Source organism: Rattus norvegicus, chromosome 3, assembly GCF_021556685.1.
Source record: "Rattus norvegicus strain SHRSP/BbbUtx chromosome 3, alternate assembly SHRSP_T2T, whole genome shotgun sequence".
NCBI classification, from domain to species: domain Eukaryota; kingdom Metazoa; phylum Chordata; class Mammalia; order Rodentia; family Muridae; genus Rattus; species Rattus norvegicus.
In genome coordinates, this window is record NC_141536.1 from 99,938,835 (window position 1) to 99,959,513 (window position 20,679).

Genomic DNA, 20,679 nt, shown 5'->3' on the forward strand with positions numbered 1-20,679 from the left:
GAGGTAGAACATCTATATACCTAGGAATTGTCTAGCCAGCCTATTTCCAGTTAAATGCAAAAAGAAAAGAATGTCTTTACCTCCTGGGTGAGATAGAAAACCCCTGACCTGGAACAGAGTTATATAACTCCTCTAACATCATTCCTTGTGGGTAAATACTATGTATACCTTCAGGGATCGTGGCATGCATATGTAAGTTGGCATGTATAAATACTTAGCACATATTAGATGGCCTGCAGTACCTTTCCTCTTATACATTTAGGACTCATGGGGCTAATCAGTAGTTAGAACTGGACTTCTAAACATTTGGATGTTCTCCCCCTTGAGAGAGTCAATGCAGAAAGTAAATCTATTAATAAGTCTTTACCAAACTTTTAAACGGATTAAGATAGAAAGACATTCAACCCACATGTGCTAAGAATGGACTTGGGCAGACAGTGTATAGGTATTGAAATACAGAGGTTCCCAGGTACACAGAACTGATGAAGGTAACCATGTGTCAGCCTTTCTTTAGTTTTCACACCAACAGTGTTATTTGGTTGTACTGTCATACCCACTTTTTGATGGGTGAGGAAGTGGTGGCAAGAGGAATTAAGTGACTTATCCAAGAACATTGATAAACTGAACTAACCTAATGTTCTTACGGAAACCAGTCTGGATCTAAAACAGTAACTGCAAATTAAATCTAGAACTGAGGGAGGTAATTAGACTGCTAAGATAAGACTGTGTATCATATACTGTAGTTCAAAGATTTACCAGTCTTTGAGCCTGTGAGCCAAATCTGATTTACTTCAGCATTTGTGACTAAAGAGGATTATTAGAACATAGCACTGCCCGGCCCCTTTCTTCCCTGCATGGGTTACTATGATATTATAGTAACAGAGTTGAACATCCACAGCACAGCCCACAACCCCAGGGCCGAACTATTTATTCTCTGGCTCTCGCTGACTGGGGATCATTTGAAAGTGTTGGAGAAAGGAAGCCGTATTCTTAGAGTCATGCAGTACAAACTGGAGCCACCTTAATCTGTAGGATGGCTTGAAAGGAGCTAGGTTGTTTTAACACTACTTCAGTGATCTGGGTTCTCATCCCTTCTTGTCCTGTCTCCCACAGCAGTCTTGAAGTCTCCTTGCCAAAACGCTGAAACTTTCAGAGTCTAGGCTGGTAATAAAAGTGGGCAAAGTGAGTTAAGTGCTCGGAGACCAAACAGTACAAGGACGTTGTCAGAGAGCAAAGGTCTGTTGCTGGCCTCCTGAGGAAGATGCGATACAAGTGCTGGGACATGCCACAAACTGAATTGGTCCTACTGTACTTGATGTGTCTCCCACTTTGGAAAAGCTCCACTCTAGTGTGATAGGGAAGTAGTTGAAAAATGGTCACAACACAGTAATATTGTATGAACCTTAAAAGCAGTTGCTATAAGAGAAACAAGAATCCACTCAATCCATCTAAGTATTCACTTATGTAACTGGTCCCTAATAGATTGTTGTGGTGGGGCAGGATTGTGGGTTAGTTCCCAGCCTCTCGTGATTTTTTAACCTACATAACGACTTCCCTGGCTCCCAATTATCAGATGTCCAGATGACCCAAAGGGCCACCGAAGTGGGAGGAAGTGGGCGGGTGATGCTAAGCTGAAGGCAGGTGGAAGGCCAACTCTGAAAGCAGGGACCAGACCTGAGAGGTAGAAAGGAATGATTAAAGCAAAAGATTAGCCTAAAATATTCCCTTCAAGGTAGGGACCCTGGGATAGATGATACTTGTTCTTGAACAGAATCCTAGCTGAAAAACAAACAAGTGAGCAAACAAAACTCCACAAGCCGAGGGTTCATTTCCATCTCTACCACCTGAGTTGGAAAACTTCTCCTAATGATCGCTCTCCATTTTGTGCAGTCTGACCTGGATTTGATCCACTTAATATATTCTGTTCTTGGCCGGACATAGTGACAGTTGTTGCCTCGAATGGGAACCTTTTGTAGGCACTCGGACCTATCACAATATCACAGTATTTCTTCTTGGCTTCTATAAAATATTCCTTCTCTTTGTTTCACTTTTGTTAAGTTTTCTGACACACCAGTCAGCATGCTGAATTGCAGATATATTCTACATGTAACCAGGAAGACTGGATTAGTGAATGCGTGTTCTAAACAGTTGTGTCAAGCCCTCTAAGAATCAAGCCACTAGGCCATTTGTAGGTGATGACAAGTACACAATTTTTATGATAGGAAGATTTTTTTTATTTGAAACTCTGAAGGAATAAAATGCTGAACTTCAAATGTCTATGAGTTGGTGGATCTTTAAAGTATTAATGTGTTTTAGAATGTTGGGAAATATTAAAAGTTGAAAACAAAGTTTTTTTTTTTTTTTTTTGTTCTTTTTTTCGGAGCTGGGGATCGAACCCAGGGCCTTGCGCTTCCTAGGTAAGCGCTCTACCACTGAGCTAAATCCCCAGCCCCGAAAACAAAGTTCTTATCACCTAGGACAGTAGTTCTCAACATGTGGGCTGTAACCGCTTTAGGGGTCAATGACCCTTTCACAGGGGTTGTTCTCCTTAGACCATCAGAAACTACAGATATCAACATATTATGACTCATAACACTAGAAAAATTATAGTTACGAAGTAGCAACAAAAATAATGTTAGGGATCACCACAACAGAGGAACTGCATTAGAATCCCAGCATAAGGAAGCATGGGAACCACTGACCCAGAGTTGCCTATTCCCTAAGAGTTTAAAGAAGTGAACACTATTAGTGTTATATGTGTTATATGAAAATGGAATTCTACTTAATATCTTACTCAGCTCTATTTCATCACCCGTTTCTGTGGCAATCAGCTCTCTCAATAATTTAGTAACTTTCCAGTCTCTTTTGGATACTGTTACATGTGTTGAATCTATTAATTACATTATAGTTCTTTTCACATACCTCTTGACTACTTGTATGTCATTTTTTGAAGAAATGTTTGTTAGAGTCTTTACATTGTGTGGAGAGAATAATTCTTTTTTTTTTTAAAAGAAAATAGGATCTTTATTAACTTTGAAGATTTAAAACAAAATATCTTGCTCTTATTCACCTACTACTCCCCCATGTATCCCCATGTTTGTTTGTTTGTTTGTTTATTTAAAAATATTTTATTCTTTACAAAATACAGCATTCAACCAACCCTTCCTGTGACATCTGGCCCCTGCCAACCGTCCCCACCCTCTGTAGCCAACGGCTTTTGGACTGGGCTGGAACCATAGCATGAAATCATATGGAGGCTAGGTTTGCGCCAGGGTGGGGTTCCCTAGCCACCCTGTGCACACAGAGGAGAGTCAGGAACAGTGACAGGGCAAGGTCACGAAGTGCTGGTCCAGAGGCCCTCAGAAGTAGCAAATGTGCTCAGCCACCTGTCCTCCTGTCCCATAGGAAGCGATTCCTTAGAGCCCAGGCTGGGGAGGAAGGAAGCGCAGGGGTGGCGGGGTGGCAACCCTGCAGTCCATATGCCCCGCCCTGTTCCCAGGCCAGACACCTCTTCGGCATTCTCCCCGGGGCCGCGGATAAGGCGCTTGTGGCCCTGCTTGCCTCCAGGGTCTTTGGGCTTGGAGAATGCCTGCTTGAAGGCGTGCTGCTTGGGATGCACTTCATTATAGAGGAACTCAGCGGTCAGCTCCGCCCCATCGCCGATCTCAATCTTCTTAGCGATCTCCAGCTGGAAGTCTTGCTCTACAGAGTCAAGGAGGCAGCTTTTGCAGCTGGAATAGAGCATGCGCTCCTTAATGCTGCACTTGTACCCCGGCTTGGAGAAGATGAACACCACAGATTCAAGGGAGTCACCCTCATGGGTATGCTTGTACAGGAAGAAGTGGTAATGGGCAGCATCTCTGGGTACCCGTGAGGGCAGCTGGGCCACATTTGTGGGTTCTGTGTGTACCAGCTCGATGGTCTCCCGTTACAGGTCCAGCTTCAGCTGGATATAGTTGACCGTCTTCTGCTGGAGTTGCTGAAGTGCCCGCTGGGCCTCAGGCAGCAGGGGGAAGGCCAGGCCCTGCAGGGTCTGGTGCTTGCTTTCCACGCTGATCTCAGTCTTCACCTCATTGATTTGGATCTGCTGGAGCTCTCGCTCAGCTGAAGTCAGTGGGGCAGGTGCAGCACAAGATGACAGGTGCTTCTGGTACCCAGCCAAGGAGAGCTCATCCTTGATGTGGCCGCCTCCAAACTCCTTCTTAACTGTGGCTCGTGTGGCTGCATACAGCATCTTCAGCTGCACAGGTGAATTGTCAGGTGACCAGGCCAGGAAAAGCCACTCGAAACCCTGAGCAAGCAAGCAATCTGTGAATCAAGTCAGAAGAAGAGGTAGCAGGGCTCTTGGGCATCTAGCAACGGCAGCACGACACTGTTGTAGTCCTGGTCCCAGCGTCCCACTGACTCCTGCGAGGCACCCAGTATGAGCTCGTCCTCAATGATGACTTTGATAAGTCGGATGAAGCCAGCCTGGGCCTTGGCAAAGAATTCCTTTAGCTCTTCAGTGGCGTGGATGCCGGTCTGGTGCGCCATGGCTCAGCGTTCGACTCTCCCGTGCCCTCGGATCTCTCCGCTTGGTCCTGGCCCGGCTCGACTCGGCTCGCCTGGACCCAGAGCTCCGGAGGATGTGGCGACCTGTCCCTTTGTTTTTTAAAGAGCTATCTCATTAGCAGATGTCCGGTTCCTCTGGCTTTTACAATCTTCTGGCCCCTCCTCCTTGATGTCCCTTGAGCTTTAAGTAGGGAGATTGTTGTGTAAATATATGTGTTTATATTAAATATATTAATATATTTATTAATTGTGGTAGGCATCATAATTGATCTTGAGTTGTAAGTATTCATATGCATATTCATACGTATGTACATATTTATGAATATATTCTGGACAAAAGTTGCTCATCACATATATCGTGAGTCACCATTTTTCTTTCCCTTTTTTAGGTTGTCTTTTCACTTCAGTGCAGTGAATTTATGAATTTGATCCTATAGTGTTCACATGCTCTCTCGAAGTTTTAATTTTCTGATACTGACTCAGCAGCTCTCCTGTGTAGATAATAGGCCCGAGCGCACTGAACAGTGCCCTGTGCTCACAGAATTCTCTTTATCCCAAACTTCTCTGCCCTCCACAAAGCCTGCCCTTGGTCATCTCAGTGGGCTTTCCAGGGAAAACTGAGCTGTGGTTAAGCAGAGAAGCAGTAGAAGCTAGAGTTTGAAGAAAATAGCAGAACTCTAGAAAAAGCCCTCTGGCTACCGTTATAATTCAGATAATGTAACAACAACTGACCACATAAAAAGGATAGACAGGGGGAATGGTATGTTAATATTTACAGTGCGCCTTTTCTTTGTTTTGATATGTTCAGATATGCAAATCTTTACCAGGGTATAACAGTTGCATGCAGGAGTCTGCGTGATACCGTACCCTACAGGTTTATATGTTAGCTGTTGTTGTGGGCTTTCCCTTCGGGGTTCATGAATATTCACTGGATAAGTGTCACTGTGGCAGGATTACCTCACAGCACATTTCTCAGCATGTATCCCTAAGGTTGTGTATTCAGAATACTGACCACTGAGCTTTGCATTGGGATTTCTGTCTAACTCAGCCCCTTCCCTTTTCCTCTTCTCCTCTTCCTGTCCTTTCATTCCCCCACCCCCATTTCTGTTTCAGATTGAAAATGGCTGAGGCATCCGTCAGCAAACTGACATCAGAGAAGAAAGTGGAGACAAAGAAAATCAATCCCACTGCTAGTCTGGTAAGCCACATTTTTCACTGTAATGTCTAGATTTTTCATTATAGCTGGGGTACACTCCCAAGAGTCTGTGAATTTAAAGGTCAAAAATGCAGGGAGGAAATGGGGTGTTGGTATCCTCTCTCCCATCTTTATATCATGTGGCTAAAAACAAAACTAGTCATGAAGGAGCAAAACATGGTCTCGTGTGTTTCCACTGCAAACCCAACAGAGGTCACATGTGATAAAGCAAACTGTGTCTCTTGCCATTTCCTAAGCACCACCATGTCTCTCCCTCTTATCTCCACATACTTTCCTCCTGAAAGGTTCCTGAGTCATCACCATCACTCATCCCATTAAAGTCGGAGGCAGGATGTCCCCAAGGAGTTGTTAAGAGAAAAGAGATGCAAAAATGCACAGTCTGCCTAATGTCACCTGGCAAACAGATGACAAAAATCCTGACCTGATGGAGGTGGGGCTCTCCTCACCTTTCCTCCCTGCACTAGAAACCAGCCAGCCTCCTTATGTCTTCTTATTCTTGAGAACGTTGTCATCCAGGGTCCAGTGTTAAAGTAGAGGTCACAGTGATTGTCCACAGACTGTCTTAGTTATCTTTCCTATCACTGTGATAAAATACCCTGGCAAAAGCAACGCAGAGGAACAGAGGCTCATTTTGGCTCACAGTTTGAAGTTGCAAGATCGTGGGGGCATCTGATCACATTTCACCTACAGTCAAGAGCAAAAAGCAATGAATTCTAGCGCTCAGCTCACTGTCTCCCTCTTACGCAGTCCAGGAGCCCACCCTAGGGAATAGTGCCACCCATGGTGGACAGGTCTTCCTACTGCAATTATCCTAACAGGTATGACCAGAGGTTAAGTAACCCCTCGCAGACGCCCGAGTAAGCTTGTCTCCCATTAGATTTCCAGATTTGTCCGGCTGAAAATTAGCATTAGTCAGAATTGATACATGATTAGGAACCTAGTGTTATTGGGAAGGAGACAGCGTAGTTTAAATCTCAGCATTGTCCTCAGACCTCAGTAAGGCCACTTGGCTTTACTCTCTTCAAGAAAAAGAGGGCAATGGCGAGACCACCCTTAATTTAGGTTTATTATGAGGAAACTCAGGGAAGGCAGTGTGTCAGGTTGATAGAATCAGGTAACTGGGGATTCCACAGGAAAACACAGTAGGAATACTTTAATTTCTAAGGTATTTAGTACAGTTATACTCAGCATTTCAGATGAGAATTTAAGGAAGTTATCAAAGATAATGGATCTGCTTTTTCTTTAAATGACAGAAAGAACGACTGCGTCAGAAGGAAGCCAGCGTGGCCACCAACTAAGATGAAAACCAAAGGAAGTTACAGCATGAGAGGTGGTGCCGCGGTGCTCCTGCGGACATGAGTGCCGTGGGGAGTCCCTGAAAGATCAGTTAGGGACATTTGCTCATCTCCTTCTGAGGTCATCTGCAGAACGTGCCCTGTGCCTTCTCTGAGAAGTCTCTTGTCAATCCATGGAAACAATGCAAAGCTATGTATGGGAACACTAAAGGAATATTTAATTGTTTCTTACAGAAGTCCAAAGTCCACCCTATAATAAGATCAGAAAAATGGACCATTTTTTCACATTTTATTTAAGCAGAAATTCTAAGCTTTCTAGTGTATAACCTTGTCATGGGAAAAGAGGTGAATCTTTTATGGTGACGCCCCTGAGAGAACTCAGGCCTTGTTCCTCACACACTACATTTTTTTGTATTGAGCTTAATTTTTATCCTGTTATACCAAGATCCTATGGCATTTCCACCAAAAATATTGAAACTCACCAGGACTGTTTTTTGAGAGGATTTAATGTTGCGTGCCTATCACCCAGACTAGAGAAATGATTTTGGAAAAGGGGGAAGAGGAGGAAGAGGAAGAGGAGGAGGAGGAGGGAGAGGAGGGTGATTGATGATGGTGGTGGTAGTAATGATGGTATAATGAAAAGGCAAGGATTGAAATTCCACGTGGGTGAAGAGGGAGTAATAACCATAAACCTTACTCTGGAGAAGAAGGTAGACGATGAAAGTGAACATCAGTTATTGAGATAGGCCCATTCAGTTAATATGGCTTCCTGACAAGTAGGGATTCTGTACCAACTTCTAGTAGAAACAAGGCGAGGACAGACCTGGATCAAGAGGACTCACTTGAGTGAGGAGTTACATGGCTTCAAATCTATTGTGGACAGCAAATAAACACTATACAGATATGCAGATGAGGTCTACACTATATTCTACAACTTGTATCCTGGTCTCTCCCACCACCCCCAGCAGTTCCCAGACAGGAGAACAAATGCCACTGTCCCCTTTTATCATGACCTTGTGAAGGAAGTTAGCCAGGGGGCATTTGCTGTCCAAAAAAAAAAAAGTGTGAGCAGAAAAGAGGTTTCATAGTACCATGAAAGCAGAACACTTACGTTAATATTAACCTGTGACTGGACTGTCAGGACCAGGTGGTATTTTCTAGCTCTGACCCTTAAATCACAGAGAAAAGCTACCTTGTCCCTTCTCCCTCCATCTTTACCCCTAAGCCACCAATGTTTGAGTTTCCCCGGTGAGAGAACAAGAAAGAGGCCCGAGCATGAACTGGCGATTGTACTGAAGACTGTGGTTTTTAAGCCTTGAAGTAATAAAAGACCATGCTTTCATATTGGTGGAGACAGTCTAGAGTTGCTCAGAATCCTGTAGCTTTTGCTGATCTGGCTATCTCTGGCTGCCATGTGGGGCCTGCCTCTTGCCTCAGAAACTTTCAAGAACCTTTGAACTTGCCAGATACCTTAAGTGTCTTCCCAGAATCTGCCCACCAGTCATCAGCCCCCCACTCAGGGACACTCTGCTAATAGACTCAAGCTAAGGAAAGCCACATCACAGCCTGACATAGTGCAAACCTTGTAAAGCAAGAGTCGCTGGCATCTGATAAGTCACTGATGCCATTTTCATATAGGTGCTAACTGTCTTTCAGTGGTTCAAAGGAAAGAGAATGGTCACATGGTTTGTTTTCCTCAAAATGAAGGGGTGGCACAAAAGAGACAATCAAATATGGAACTTAGCAGGGTTAGAATGGCTAGACGTCACTGTTCCTTTCCTATGTCTTTCTAGTGTTGTTTTTCATTGTTCACACTGTGAGGAAGGGCGAGAGTCTTAACCCACAAGGCAAATTCCACATGCAGACATCCTTACTCCATGGCGCCCTTGTCAGTATTGAAGTATAAAAGAGAAATGCAATTTTGCCCATAGCACAGCATTCTGTGAGATCTGCATAAGCCTAGATCTTTATGGATCCTGTGGGTGGGTTGAGTAGGAACCGAGGGTTTTCCGTGGTGTTGATGCTACCTCAGGTCTCTAAGATGCACATGAGTCAACACAAGCAGCGCTGTCTCTCCCTTGGTCCACAGCAGAGCCTGCAAGCTGTCAGGAAGTAGACCGTATTATTGCGTGTTGGGGTCGGGGGGCTCTGTGCTTCCTAACATCCTAACTCTAGTTTGTAGTACTGACCTTTACCCCTTCAAAAGTCAAAGATAAAACCCGTTGGGTTACGGAGGCTGCAGAGATGGCTCAGCAGTTAGGAGCACAAGGTGTTCTTGTAGATGGCCTGAGGTTAGATTCTAGTGTCCATGCCGAGTGGTCCACAGTTACCTATAGCTCTATCTTAGGGAATCTGACATCCTCCCTGTCCTCCAGGGGCACCTGCACTCAACATGCACACACACACACACACACACACACACACACACACACACACACACATATACATGCCCCCACACAGAGACATACACATATGCACATAATTTAAAAATAAAAATGAGTCTTAAAAAAACAAATGGGGACATGATACAGCAAGACAAATGAGAAAAAAACTACAAGTATACTTTTGACTCAAATATCACATTTTACAAAGTAGTCTAGATTGTGTTAAAAATCACTACCAAGAAGTATGTATTTTCTTTGATTTTTATTTTCATTTTTCTTTGTACTTATCAAAAAAAGATGATGAGAAAGCCTCTGTTTCCATAGATGTATTAATATACAAATAAGTTTAATTATTGAATCACAAAGTGGACAAAAGTGGACATACTATCAAATCCAAAATGGTAACCATGCTAAATAAGCATGTATGAAATTAAATGGTCGTGATGGCCAGTGGGTGGGGACAAAGAGCCTATGAATTTTGAAGTCTAGGATTGTCTTCGGGAACTCAGTCTAGAAAGGGCCACTTAGAGAATGACATGTGTTCTAGAATTGGATTGTCGCTTCTTCCTGTGAACCCTCCTTAAGGGGACTTTATGCGTGAGCAGAGTATCAGAGGACCATGAGTACAGCAATTCATAGTTGAGCTGTGCTAGCTTGAGGGATGCTGCAGCTAAGTAGGGTGGACTGGGTCAAGCAAGGAACTTAGCCACATGTCAGCTCTTTCATGGCGTGAGGAAATTCTCATGCAAGTGAGACAAGTCTGTTCCCAAACTGTAGAGCTGTAGAAAATTGATTAATTTTTAGCCCTCACAAAAGACAGATAACCTTGGATACATACATCTTCATCTGCTATCTATAGAAAGATTCATCCCAACTGCTAGAAGCTATGAGCAGTACAGAATTGACTTAAAGAAAGGTACCTCCGAAAGCCTCATCAGCCCAGCAGCTCTGCCCCTGTGGACTTAACCCAAGTGTTCTTAATGCTGGTGGCAGTTACACAGCTGTACGTGACCAAGAGGCACATTTTGTGTCACCCCTGCTTTCCTGTCAGCCATTGACACCGTCTTAGGATCTCTCATTATTAGTTTCTCCATTCTACACCTCCCTTCTCCTCAGGGATGGGCAGTCTACCATACTCCCTCAAGACAGTGCTTTGCCAAGAAGTGGTAAATTTAAAAGTTGAAGCACGTTTCATGAGAAGCCAATTCAGTGGCCTTATTTGTTTCAAGACACTGCCTTCTATCCCATTTGGGGAGCTTGAATACTTAACAGCTTCCTGAGAAACATGGAGACATTAACACTGACTGGGTCAGTGTTAGCTCACTGACTGGGTCTCTTCAGCTGTCAGGTTTCTGCCAAAAGAATACTAGAAAAAACAAAAGAAGCCATTGCTGCCCTTAAGCAAAACTTACTGGTCTCTATTCTGCACTCTGTCTCAGCCCAACTCCAAACGCCCTATGGCTGACCAGTGCCACTGAGGCCCTTTTATTTCTCTGCTTTTCTCTTTTCGTCAGTCAGTATCCCGCAGGAACCCTTTATCTCATACATTTGCTGTCAAATTCTTGGCCTAGAGGAGACTGAACTAACCTCAGCTTGTTTGTTTGCTTGCCTTTAAGGAACAGATCAAGCCTACTCCACACACTGTATACTTCATACTACAAGCTCCATCTGTCTTCAGATAATTGTCTGATTTTTTTCTTAGTCTTAAGTATACAGGGAATCCCCTGGAGGCTGATCCAATGGCTTCTGTGGTTCCACAGTATTTTTCATGGTTCCTGTGAAACATGATTGTGCTTGGCTGCCAAAGCACCAATGAGTCAGTATGCTCGGGCAGAAATGAGCATTCCCAAGGATTTGACAGGGAATAAACAGGCCCTAACACATTAAGGATGTGACCTAGGCTGAGTGTTACCTTAAAATGCCTTGTGTCCTCCATCTGTGAAGCTATAAAGATCTCTTAGAGTGTTAGAGTGGATACTCATCTAGTGAATAGTGTGAATTTCCAATGTGTTATCTTATATCAAGGAAGAAGTCAAGTATGCATCAGCAGGTTTACCAGAGTCACACCTCTCCTCCTCCACTGTTCTCTTCCAGGTTTGATTTCCATCTTATAAAGCAAGGTATTTTTAATTGTTCACCTTAATTGGGTTTCCAAGACCATACTTCTCAAACAAAATGCCAGCCCCATAGACACTGAGCACCCAGGGAGGTTACTCTGCTTCTCCATAGCATCACTTACAGATGTTCAAAAGTGAGCAATTCTGGGAATCCATTGAGTGGATTTTAATGTGTTTTATGTCTATAATATAGGAAAAGGTACGGTCATCGTGTACAAATTGTACTGCTTTTCCATTGAAGGGCTAAAAGGCATTTAGTATACATGATAGGTAAGTTTTGTGAACTACAAATACCCTTTTTCCTCTTTTTTCAAAAAGACATATTCATTTTTATTTTATGTGTATGACTGTTTGCTTACATGTATGTATGTGCACCACCAGTAAGTGTCTGTAGAAACCAGAAGGAGGCTGTCAGATCTGGGCCTGGAGTTCCAAACAGTTGTGAGCCACCACGTGAGGGCTAGGAACAAACCTGGATCCTCTGCAAAAGCAACAAGTACGTTAACCCCTGAACCATTTCTCCATCCCCCTTTTCCTGATATAGTCTAAGTGTTTGATGTCTGACCATCAGTCTCTAGTGGTTCGGCACAGATTGTGGAAGGCATTCCCTACTCTTGGAAGCAAACACATGAATAAAGAAGAAATGTAAAGTGGTTTTATCTGCAGTGATCCAAGTAGAATTTGTGGGGAAGAAACCTACAGGCATGGGTTTCTTCCAAAAATCATTAATTTTTCTAATTCTATTTTACAACTTGCTGAGACACAAATACTGTGCCCCTCCTATTCTACTGACCACTGGCTGTGTAATCTTTGAGGAATATATGCTTTTAGGAAAAAGGATTTCCCTTTAAGGTAACAATCTAAGATACTCTCTGAAAGGCAGAAAGTTTACAAATTAGACACTGGGTATTTTTTAAGAACCTTTAGTGGAAGCATGTCATCAATTCATCACAGGGTTTTCCTGTCTTTGAATTATAATCCAGACTAGTGTGGGAAGCAGTCTCCCTGGACTTTGATTTAGGGATCATGCTTTGGCCTGGAAAATGAGCATTGGCCTGCATGTCTAGAGGCTCCCTGAAATCAGTTAGCATCCTAATGTGAGTCAGATGCTACAGAAATGCAAGGCACTTCAAGTCATTTATGGTTTGGCTTGGTTTGGTTTTTCTTAGCACCACCTGGGATCACGGAGGCTACTTCCTTAGATTCACAAGACCTGAGCAGTGTTTCCTGTCTTCCTCCTGAGACAGGGAAAATAGGAAACAGGAGAGAAGGAAGAATGAACAAATCCATTGCCAGTGCAGTGTTTTGCACAGCTTTTGCCATGATAGCACCAGGGACAGGTTTTAATAGAAATTCAAGTCATTCTTATTACAAAAATAGGAGTGTCCGCATGTTGTTATGACAGACTGTGCTGCAAAAGCAGGTATTCCAATGACACTGGCCTATGCTTGGCTGAGTAACTTCCGGCTTCAGATTCTGTTACAAGTGTCACTTGCCCAAGGACCTTACTGTTCCTTCTGAGCATCCCAGCACCTAGAGTCACCTAGCTTTCCTCCATCCACGTTTGTCTTCAGCTTCTCCTTCCCTCACATATCTCTCTGGAAGGAACCTTTGCAGCTTCTCCTGGACCCAGATACCCTTTACGTCTGCAGCATAGACACCAAATGTCCCATAGTCCTCTCACGCCCTGTGCTCCAGCAGTCAGTGTTTGGACAGAGCACTACTGTCACCAAGGAGCCTGTGTGAGACACACTGCTGGGACAGCCTCTTGTTAATGTCACCATCACCTCATCACTCAGGCAAAGAGGGGAAAATCCATAAAAGAGGTGGAAAACGCATTTCGTTTTTTTTCATTTTGTTCTACTTTATTAAAAAGGTTGGGTGTTCTAGTTCTTGGTTTCTCATAGATCTTTAAACTAATTAGGGAACACTTTTGATCCATCACAGCATGTCACCAGCCATATAAGGCTCAGTCTAGGACTCTCAGCCTCCTGCGCTGCTGGACACATTGACCTCTGTGCAAACATCTTGAATCGTAAGACTTCTTACTGCCACTCCATTCTTGCTACTGCTCATGACGCAAATGTCTACCACAATCTGAACTAGGATGTTGACATTTTGTGGTTATTTTCAGATCAGTAATAACTGCTTTGCTCTTCAAAGCACTCATAGAAAGTGTAAGCATGTCCTGAATAGTTTACTGCTCTGTCATGGTAAACTCAGCCTTTCTGTTCAAATATCAGACCAATCCATAGGTGGAAAATTAACCAATAAAATAAAGACAGCTTTGGAAAGGAGAAGGCACTTTAAAGACATGAAACCTTGTATCACATGCTCTTGGATGTTTTTAAGCATAATAAGCTAACTGGATTTGGGTATATTCCCTTTAAGTTAAAAATAATATGTATTTCTAATTTGCATATTTAATTTTGTCAACACTGAGAAATGTTCATGGGTTGAATTTGTAAATGTAATTTACAACCAAATGAAGTATTTATTTTCAAAAAGAAAAGGTGGAGGAACCAATATCAACTTGTACATAATGAAAATATGCGTGTATATATATTTTTCCTTCTTGACACTACTTGATCATTATATCAGGTGTATTTTTGTACATAATATATATTGGTTAGAAAAATTTAGATTGTCTATTGAAAGAAATTCTATCTCTGTGATAGAGTATATTTATCCTAATCTATTGATATTCTGATTTGTTTTAAGAGATAGAACTCTATTTTTTAAACTTCCAGAGAATTGCATTCATGGCTTCCACTTGTAAATACGCTAAGGGTATTTTAATAAAACTTGGTTTCATGTCCATCTGGTACGTGGTGGAGTTTTTTGTTTCAGCGGCCACTTTAGCTTGCATTAGCGCTGGATTTCAGTGATTCCACTGAGTCGCAAGGGTGAGGTGTCAGTGGCTCCACCATTCAGTTCCTTCCTCCCCATCTATCTAATCAGCATCCCCATCCACCCAAGAACAATGGGCAATCTGGCTAAACATTCAAGACTAGCAACAAATGGAAATCCAACCAGGTCTTATTGAAAAGATTGCAACTAGAACAAAATTTTTTCAAGGAGGGGACACATAGGGATTGGTGACTTCAAGTTACAGATGGAAAAAAACTAGATACTAGGGAGATGTGATGGAATTTATATGTTTTCTGGCATGTAAAACACATGTATTCTAGCACCAAGCAGAGGTATAAATTTTGTTTTCAGGCAGTAATACAAAGTATAGCAATACTTTATAAGCAACATAAAAGCCCATGGTTTAAAGTAACTTTAAAAATCACTTCTTCTGGGTTGGGGATTTAGCTCAGCGGTAGAGCACTTGCCTAGCGAGCGCAAGGCCCTGGGTTCAGTCCACAGCTCCGAAAAAAAAGAAAAAAAAATCACTTCTTCTGAAATTGTAATTGTTTTTGATCAACTCATTTACTCAGTGTTACATCAATGCACAGAAATTAAGATACTTCATGACTAGATTGTCTTCCAACTACAGAGTCACTGACCTGTGGAATAGTTGGGATACTAGAGAAAATCTATCTCTAGAAAAACTGAAGTCCAACTGCCTTACAGGAAAGCTATATCTGGAATATGAACTATATCTAGACTGAGACTTGATGTCTTGGCAATGACACGAAAGCCTGCCGGTTTCTTGTCATTGCTATCCTGTTAAACTGTTAAACTCCTTTTCAGAGAATCTTTCTAGGGTGAGTGTTGTAAAAGAAGGATGTAAAAGTTGTTCTTTTGATTGGAGCATCTTAAGTGGGGAAGAGGCTTATGCAGCCTGAGGACCCAGGGAAAGATACCAGACTAGCACAGAAAGACTCTCCTGTCTGCTTGAACCATAACGTATTATTCTCCCATGCTGGATTTTATGTTCCAACTTTCGAACTTAGACTGTTATGTGTTATTATAACAGTGCCCAGGGCTAGGTGACTTACAAGCACAGATGTGTAGGCTCAGAGTACTAGACATGGGCAAGAGCAGTATCACACCACCACACGATGGTAAGGGCCTTGCTGCGTCATCCATCACAAGGCAGAAGGCAGAAGAGCTGAACCAAAGTCAACTGCTTCATCATAGAATTGACCAACCTCAATCTTGAGAACAGAAGAGTCACTCTCTGAATGCTATTATAGTAACGATTACCTATAGTGCTATACAAAAGGGAAACCATAGCGCAGACCATAAGTTCCTGACACTAAATCAATTATCCATTTAACTTTCTTTCATGTTTATGTGGTTTATATAGACGAGAATAAAAGACTCATCTATATGAGTCTTTGACCTGTATGAGTTGACCCATATGAGTTCTGTCTATATTCCTTTGGTTTGGAATCCTCTTGCCCTAAACCTTTTCAAGGAGGGTAGCATTTCATACTCAACATTGGTTGAAGAGGAAAGGTAAGAAAAATAACAATATTAGTTATTAATTGCTGTATAACAAAAAATAAAACATTACCAATTATTTCTTGTTTCTCATGGATTTTGATAGTCAAGAGTTTGGAAGTACAAACTCTAATCTGTCCACACTTGTGTTGTCAGAAACCAAAGGAAACTTTCTCAGATGCTTGGAATAGACCTTTCATTGACTTTGACTATTCATGTATGTGTTTATATGATACAATGCTATTAAGCTTCAAGAAGGTAGGAAATGTCTTTACTACATCATGGATGAGTCTCGGATACAAGATACTAAGTGAAATAAGCCAATCACAATTTCATATTGGGAGAGACATGAATGATGGTTTCTAGGAGATAGGGGAAGAAGAAATGAGCTTGTGTTATTTAACACACATGCTTTAAGATTGGGAAAATGAGAAGACAATCTGAATGTTTAATGCCATAGAAATTTTAAATTGTTAAAGTGATAAGATTTTTATATAGCTTACAATAAAAAAGTTACACCATATAGGTTGCACTAAAGCTTCCTTTATGAGCTGGGAAGATGGTTCCATCAGTGAACGTACTTGCTGCCTTGCCCAATTACGTGAATTCAATACCTGGGACCCTCATGATGGAGAGAACTGACTCCCACAAGGTATCCTCTGATATCCATACTCCAACCATGCCATGCATACTACACACACACACACACACACACACACACACACACACACACACAAACACACATAAGTAAATAATAATTTTTCCAAACATCCTATATTCTGGGGATTATACACATTTTGCATGCATTACTATGTGTAATACTTCAAGTAAAGGTCACTTTTATCCCCATTTTACAGAAGAAAATGGAAAGTGGAGTTATTGACAACTGCCCATGTGATGATTAGTGAGTGGAAAAGCAGGAGTCAAATGCTCCAAGGAAGCAATGCCAGCCACCACTGTGCCATTTTCTGGTGTTTGAGATAAAAAGGAATGCTAAATAATGGTTATAAAGTCTTCAAAATAGTTTAATCATTTTTCAGAGATATTAAAATTTGCCATCTAACAAGTGACTTATTTTTCATACATTATTGATCTATCAGCTCATAGTGTGCTTTCTGTCAAATATCCAATCCAAAAATTATCCGTGAAACCTGCAGTTCTGTAAAAGTCTAAATAACCAAGACAACACAGCTGTGTGTGTGTCTCCTCTATAAATAGCTTCCTTCTGTGCAGAACTTCCTTCCTTCCACTGGTGAGAGAAAACAGAGTAGAGATAAGACACGTGGGATCCAGAGTTGCTGAGAACCACAGGAGCATAGTCCAAGACAAATGCTGACCTATCTTTGAGTTGTTATCCTGACATAACCCATGTGGAAATATACCCAACAATGTAAACCATAAGTGAACCCAAACAAACGAATGTTTAACAAACACTGAAGCATCTCTCCACACTGTGACTATATCTACTGTGTGATGTGAGACCAAATTGGCACCCAGTTTGACTTTATTCAGGGTCACAAAGGTTATATTTTCTGCTAAAACAAAACAAAACTTGCTGTGGAAACTTTTGATTGTTACTGAAAGAACCACAGAACACTGTTGCAAATATTTTCATTGCATTTCATTCACTCACTGGGACGGAGGGATGAGCTAATACCAATGTGTGTGCATGAGTTTTTCTTTCCACCATGGGTCTGCCAATACAACTCAGCCATTCAGGTTTGACTGCAAGTGTCTTTACCCCTGAGCCAGCTTGCTGGCCTGGATTCAATTTTGTTATCCTGGCCGGAACTAACAGCAAATCAAAAGAGAAAAAACGTGCTTCAAGGAAAAAGTCATCTTCTGACCACCATCTCTCTCTCTCTCTCTCTCTCTCTCTCTCTCTCTCTCTCTCTCTCTCTCTCACACACACACACACACACACACACAGAGAGAGAGAGAGAGAGAGAGAGAGAGAGAGAGAGAGAGGCTGACATGCCCTAAGAATAATTTTTAAAGAATCACTAAATTATCTAAGCACTTTACTTAGTCTTCTAATGTTCAGTATAGTTGCAAAGACCAGTATGCTCTGGGGAGCTTTGAGAAACTGAAACTTGAATGTAAAGGTTTTGAAAATAAAGTAAAGGACACAATGAGACCAGAAATCCATTACTAATGATAAGACAATCAAGGAGTCAAAAAGGAGAAAATAAACATACACATGTATATTCTTTACAGTTGCAAAAAAAATGGGCTGCCCAGTGAGGATATTACAGTTGAAAATAGCACACAGGCCATGAAACCAGAGTAGCTGGATGACTGTCACCAACGTGGCCTAAGAATCAAAGAAACACTACAGACTGTAAAGAGAAATTCAAAATGAGAAAAGACTGAGCTTGGTGAAAAAAATAAAACAATTTTATTTCACTTATCACATAGCCCCAAATTATACAAAGGAAAAAAAATCAAATTATACAAAGGAAAAAATCAAACTATAATAATAGAGAGAAAAATCCATTAACACTGTGGAAAGATCCTATTGCCAGGGTTAGAGATGATGAGAGCCATATGAATCCGAACACAGCACTAACAACCTTCTAAACAAACAGAACATTTATAAATTGTCATCGCTAGTTAGGCTCTAAGGCAGGTCTCATGAAACTCAGTTGAATCAGCTATACGGACAATGCACTGAAAACTGAACAATTAACCGGGGAAGGAATGATTATTTAGAGCACAAAATGTCTACAGTTGTGAAGATTAAGAAATACAATCTAAACAACTCATGAGTAAAATGAATCATGATGAGAATAAGAAAGTATTGTGATATTGAGTTGCCACTCAATATCAATATTTCATGGAATTGTCTATTCGATGAGCAGAATTACAAGCTCCCCACCAGGTCCAACTGACACCTCGGAGCAAGAGAGCTACATGGCAGCTCCAGCTAGGGTGAGAACCAGACCCTGGTGCTGCATGGACCTGGAGACGTTCTCCTGAGAACTACCCAATCCCTGAGTTGGGCCCCGATGACTTGTTACTAAAGATGCCTTCAGCGGGGATCTGCGGCTCAGATTGTTTACTCTTGGGAGCATGGCTAAATTGGGGATTTTGTTGTGAAAAAGTCAATGGTGCTTGGGCATGAAGTTACTGGAACAGTCACAAGAGTAGGAGGGCCGGGAAACATCAAAAACAAGGAGATTGGGTTGCCATCAAGTCTGGCGTTCCCCAAGAAATAGATGAATACTGAAAGTTCGGCCGATACAATCTGACAGCATCATCTTCTTCTGTATCACACACCTGAATGATGGGAACCCCTGCCGCTTCTACAAGCACAGTGCTGACTTCTGCTACGAGCTTCCTGATGGTGTCACCTTTGAAGAAGGGGCCCTGATTGAGCCTCTCTATCAGGAACTATGCCTGCTGTAAAGGTTCAGTTTCCCTGGGGAACAAAGTCCTTGTGTGTAGAGCCGGGCCAGTCGGAATAGTCACTTTGCTTGTAGCCAAAGCAATGGGAACTGTTCAATTAGTGGTAACTGATCTCTCTGCTTCTCGGTTGACCAAAGCCAAGGAAGTTGGAGCAGACTTTACCATCCAGCTTGCCAAAGAGGCCCCTCAGGAAATTGCCAGCAAGGTGGAAAGTCTGCTGGAGGGCAAGCCAGAGGGCACCATTGAATGCACAGTAGCCAAGTCCTCCATCAAGACGGGCATCTATGCCACTCATTCTGGTGGGAACTTGATTGTGGGAATGGGCTCCAAGATGATCAGTTTACCCCTAGTGCTGATAGCTGTGGGGGAGGTGGATATCAAAGACGTGTTTTGATACTGCAACACGTGGCAGACAGCAATTTCCATGCTTGCATCGAAGACTTTGAAAGTAAAGCCCTTAGTTACCCATAGGTTCCCTCTGGAGAAGCTGGAGAAGCCTTTGAAACAGCCCAAAAATGAGTGGAGCTGAAAGTTATGATCAAGTGTGACCCCGATGACCAGAACCCCTAAATGCGATTGCTCTATGCCCTTAGCCCACTCTCTCAGCATCTAAGGGCTAAATGGCAAGAAGGGGAGGCCATTAATGTGAAACTTTCTTTTTGAATGGTAAGAATAATAAACTCATTAAGTCGTGAGCTCCTTAGAGGAGCTGGCGTGCCTTAAAGACAGAAGTAGGGACCTCGTAGCCAGAATGAGATGCATATACTGAGTAAAGTCTGGAACCAAGAGTCTGGCAGAGAGGTCCCGGAAATGCCCTTTCTCAATACCTTCTTTGGGTGAGGAGACGAAGCATGCCTTCATCCATGTTCGAATGTAGGTGCCAGAGAGTGGGGCTAACTTGAAGAAATGATGTCATTAACATGGACATGTGGCCAGAGCTGTTCAGAGCACAGTGTTTCTCAAGTGTCATTTGATTTGAGGGGAATAAGAAAAGGAACTTGCCTTCTGGATTCAGGCAAGGAACTGATGGGAAGAATAAGGCAAATCCCAGATGAGGTACACCAGCTTACATCCCCAGATGTGAACAAAATAAGGGAACTCAGCTCTGCCCAAAGACCACCTCTGCCTCAGCTCCTAAGAATTCTGTTCTTAAATTTGCAAAGTGGAGGCCCACCTTTTTAACACTGCTCATTCATGGTCAGGAGCAGCATCAGTTGCTAAGCAACCAGGAGACTTCCACCCAAAGATCCTAAATCCAGCCTAACTCATACAAGAGGGCCACAGGAGGGCTTGAGTTTCCCACTCACAGGTTC

The 20,679-nt window shown here is 42.4% G+C and overlaps 1 protein-coding gene and 2 pseudogenes across 4 annotated transcripts in view; 2 read left to right on the plus strand and 1 right to left on the minus strand.

Annotated features, from left to right (window-relative positions):
* Nucleotides 1-14,383, plus strand: part of Fmn1 (formin 1) — a 377,899-nt gene extending 363,516 nt beyond the window's left edge. For 3 of the 4 annotated variants that reach the window (XM_087651256.1, XM_087651258.1, XM_087651257.1), the window contains 2 exons: nucleotides 5,665-5,749; nucleotides 7,021-14,381. In XM_087651256.1, coding sequence (XP_087507382.1) covers nucleotides 5,665-5,749; nucleotides 7,021-7,065 — 130 coding nt within the window. In that variant the 3' untranslated portion in view covers nucleotides 7,066-14,381. 4 annotated transcript variants of the gene reach the window in all.
* LOC134486422 (twinfilin-2-like) lies at nucleotides 3,335-4,629 on the minus strand (annotated as a pseudogene).
* Nucleotides 14,384-18,783: 4,400 nt separating the features above from the next.
* On the plus strand, nucleotides 18,784-19,936 carry Sord-ps5 (sorbitol dehydrogenase, pseudogene 5; annotated as a pseudogene).
* The last annotated feature ends 743 nt before the right edge of the window (nucleotides 19,937-20,679 follow it).